The 3,930-nt window shown below is 36.8% G+C and overlaps 1 protein-coding gene across 1 annotated transcript in view; it reads right to left on the bottom strand.

The window, feature by feature from the left end:
• LOC107722610 (mediator of RNA polymerase II transcription subunit 26-like) overlaps window positions 1-1,280 on the bottom strand; it is an 11,153-nt gene extending 9,873 nt beyond the window's left edge. Inside the window, exon 1 of the mRNA XM_016531038.1 lies at window positions 871-1,280. Coding sequence (XP_016386524.1) covers window positions 871-942 — 72 coding nt within the window. The 5' untranslated portion in view covers window positions 943-1,280. The remainder of the gene's footprint in view (window positions 1-870) is intronic.
• Between the last annotated feature and the right edge of the window lie 2,650 nt (window positions 1,281-3,930).

The following is a 3,930-nucleotide window of genomic DNA, read 5'->3' as shown; positions in this document are numbered from 1 at the left end:
TGACCCTACCCCTCACACAAAACTACAGGCATTTTTGCATTTTCAAAAACTTCATTCTGTGTGATTTATAGGCTCGTTTCCTCATGGGGACCTAAAAATGTCCCAAAAGTTAAAATTCAATGGTATCACTATACTTGTGGGGACATTCGGTCCCCATAATGTAGGGAATCCCAGCTACACTCACACACACACACACACACACACACACACACACACATTCACAAACACCCAGGACAGCCAAGACCACAAATACATGACTGTTTGAAGGCATCGACAGAGTTTTAATCTCTCTTGGTGATTCAAAATCAAGCTAACTCTCCGCTCTCGGCATGAATTCAAATGCTAGCGCTTTGCTAATGCCACTGTGTCAACTAACCACATATACCGAGCTCATATTAGCCAAGATATGCCGTGTATAAGCAGGAAACAACAGACAATGTTCACTGGCGGCATTAGAGATACTGTTAAACTTACAAAACGAGCCGAGAATTCTTTAAATCTGCTCCAAAGCTCAATAGCTGATAGCTTGACATGAAGCAGCTAGCGGACAACAGGCTTCCCACAACATGTCATCTGTGTCTGATCGCAACATGCACCTTAAATCGAAGTGGCTGCTTTTATAAAAGCACTTAAAGTATGCTAATGTTTGAAAAGCAGGGTTATCTCGCGCCTGTCCGGTTGTTCCGTTAGCGTAGCGCGGGGTAAATGAGGCTCCGTCAGTTAGCGGACTGCTAACGGGAGCTCCATATCTGATCTGCCACACACTCTCAGACGCTCGATGCGGCGTTCGGCGACGCGAAATAAGGCTCTAACTGTGTCGTGTCGGGGAAAGTCAGCTTTGGTCGGCAGGAGAGTGAGCGGGTTACTCACATTGCTCTGGCTATCGATGGCCTGCAGCAGCCGGTCTCTCATCTGCTGCGGGGTTGCGGAGGCCGTTGTCATTGCCTGCTCGGTGCGAATCGGCCGACGGGGGAAAAATCCTCCGGATTCAAGGGCTTAATGGATTGCAGGAACTCACAGACCTCCCGGGAGGATTGAGAAGTAGCGGAACCACATGTTTCTGATGTGATTGTTGGCTTGAGAAATGGTCTGTGTGTGTGCGCGTGTTCAGTTGGGAGATGAAGGTTCGACGTTTGTCGTGTCTCTCCGCCACATTGCGTCGAGCGCTCTCACCGATCTCAGGAACTCCGCTGGATCAAAACCTCAGGCCCGCTGCATTATGGGAGAGCGCGACGCCGCGTGACGCCATCACGCAGGTTCAAATCAATTCAGCAGCCAGACAAACAATGCAGAACATAGACGGTTTCTAGAACATGACAACCAACACAGTAACTACTGTTTTTTTAACTAATGTGTTGAAATCTGAAAGTTTTATATATTAAATATATGCACATGATATAAACAGCACCATAATAAATATCCAATATAATACACATTGAACATGTTACAAATTATACAAACCGTAGATAAACGGTTTAGGTTCTAGACAATAACTAAAACGTATAAATAACAAAAAGAAAAGAGGAAAAGGATGTCACTTCACTGTGCTATCAACAAATGTAAGAATATACATTTTCTAATAGCCTTCTAATATCTAGGAAACATTAGTATGGCTCTGTCAAGTCTAAAATAAAAAATAATGCAAATTAAGATTATATTTAAAATATATTTTATGTATACAGAACTTTCCCTAATAATAGAATACAAATAGACTTATTTTTGTATCATACGGCTATTGAAAAAAAACTATCGCTTACAGTTAGCAAATATATTTGTTTTTCTCTTTGATTTGTTTTTCTATAACATTCTTTTCAATATTACTACACTATGTATGGAGTCTATAATTATAAAATAGTTATAAGCACAGACCTAACTTCTCTATTTGAATGTCTCCGAGCACAGAGGAAAATCATACAAACAAATATGCTTTTTAACATTTTTATTCAATTCAATAAACAAATATTAATGCAAAGTTACAAAGACTTAAGCTTCCACACAGAAAAATACAGTAAGGACAATGGAATTTAAGCTTGATAACATTTTGTTTTAAATAAGTAGCACACTTACAAAGCCCACAATGTTTTATATTCTTTTTTTATTATTTTGTTTTCTATTTTTCATAGAAAACATAGTAATAGGAACATATTTTCCTTTTGTTTTAAAGGGTCAGATAAATCAAACCACAAAGCTGCAAGGCTATGTTCCTGAAAGCTAGGTTTGCATATTTGGTGAGTAGAGTTGTCTTGTTGCAAACAATTGGATTAACGTCTGAACTTTGCAGTCAAATGTATGTGCAACATCTGAATTATCATACATTGAAAAAATAGAAATTAGCTGCCTTTGTATAGATATGAACCACCGAGACAGTTCACATTCATTAAATGCACATACTGTAGAGTATTTTAAAGTTTTGTCATGAATGCGTTTCAGTTCCACTGGGTTGCATTATCAAGTTGTCTCTTTAGCACTATAACAATGTTTTTTTTGTATATAAAGGAAAACAATAATACAAAACCACTTCATCAAAAATGGTATTTCCAGTTGCAAAAGTTTTAGTAATGCACTAGCAGAGAGTTCAGATATACTCGGAGCTTGATAACTGCGAAAAAAGCAGGACATCACATCGAGACTTGCGGGTATTTTAATATTCAGTACCATGCAGCAAAAGTTCACCCAATATAAAGCAGGTTTTCAGTGTTAAAGGCTGAAGACATATAGAGTCTCATGTAAATGGTTGGCCCTGGGAGAGATTATACATCAAGGTACATAACTGCTTCAATTTTAAATACGGTTGTCCTAAAATACCAAAGAAAATTCTTACCGTTGGTCAACAAAGACACTAGGTAGTCTCTGTGGCAAACTGACAATTGCACAAGAGCATCTTTATATTAAAGACATAACAGTAGCAGACCAAGCATAACTTCAATTTTAAAAAATACAAACAACAAACTTTGGCTTTTTTCAATGGCTTGTCAATTATAGAGAAAGAATGCATGTATAGTATACAAGCAAACTTTCTGCACTATTATTTTTCTGGCCCTATGAACTGGGCATTTTGGCAAATGAATGATGTGCAAATTAATTTAAAAAAATTAACTATGATTAGGCCTCATCTTAAAAAAAAAAGTTTTTGAATAGGTTAAAGATGGTTAAAAATCTACTGGCACACTCAAAAATAAGCATTTGCACAATTAAAAACCTATTCTTGTTTGGGACAAAAAGAAACTATTTATATTTATTTAAATATTTACTATTTAAATGTAAAGTGTATTCACTGGTGCGAATTATAGAATACTCTGCATATATTTCTGTTCATATCAAGCTATTAAACAGGATATCTTCAGATTTGAGATCAAAATAATTTTTACTTTTTTTTTTTTTCAAACATCCGTTTTTCAATTTTATCCTGCTAAATAAAGATCTCTTATTTTTCTGCATTATTAGGACACTTGTGAAAATATTTTTGAATGCAAAGAAAACTGGCCAAGTCAGATATTTGGAAATCTAGGAACTGATTGGATAAAGCAACCACCGCAAAGAAATCACAAAACTACAACACACTGCAGCAAACAGACCTTGAGCATGTGAAGACAACTTTTACAGTACTTAAACATCAAATTCCCAATGCACACGCACACAGAATAAAAGAATATCATCCAGAAACTAATAGTTCTACAGCAAATACTACAAAACAAAGACATAAGAGAATATTATTTCACAAAGCTTCAACAAGGTTCAGTGTATAGAGGCTGAAAAGCAAAACTGCATGTACATTTGCAGCAGGGATTCTTTTATGATTTGGCTAGAAGTGTGAGCCCACTTGATAATGAACACAGATCTGTGTGTTTAAACCATGAGTTTGAGGAAAGTGTGAAACCCCTGAACGGAGGGACAGTATAGCGTCCACTTCAAGCATTTTAAAATGTAAAA

This window comes from Sinocyclocheilus rhinocerous, unplaced genomic scaffold (genome assembly GCF_001515625.1).
Source record: "Sinocyclocheilus rhinocerous isolate Xijiao unplaced genomic scaffold, SAMN03320098_v1.1 scaffold541, whole genome shotgun sequence".
In the NCBI taxonomy this organism is placed as follows: domain Eukaryota; kingdom Metazoa; phylum Chordata; class Actinopteri; order Cypriniformes; family Cyprinidae; genus Sinocyclocheilus; species Sinocyclocheilus rhinocerous.
The sequence above is the reverse complement of the archived record's forward strand: the minus strand, read 5'-3'. Positions and strand labels throughout refer to the sequence as shown.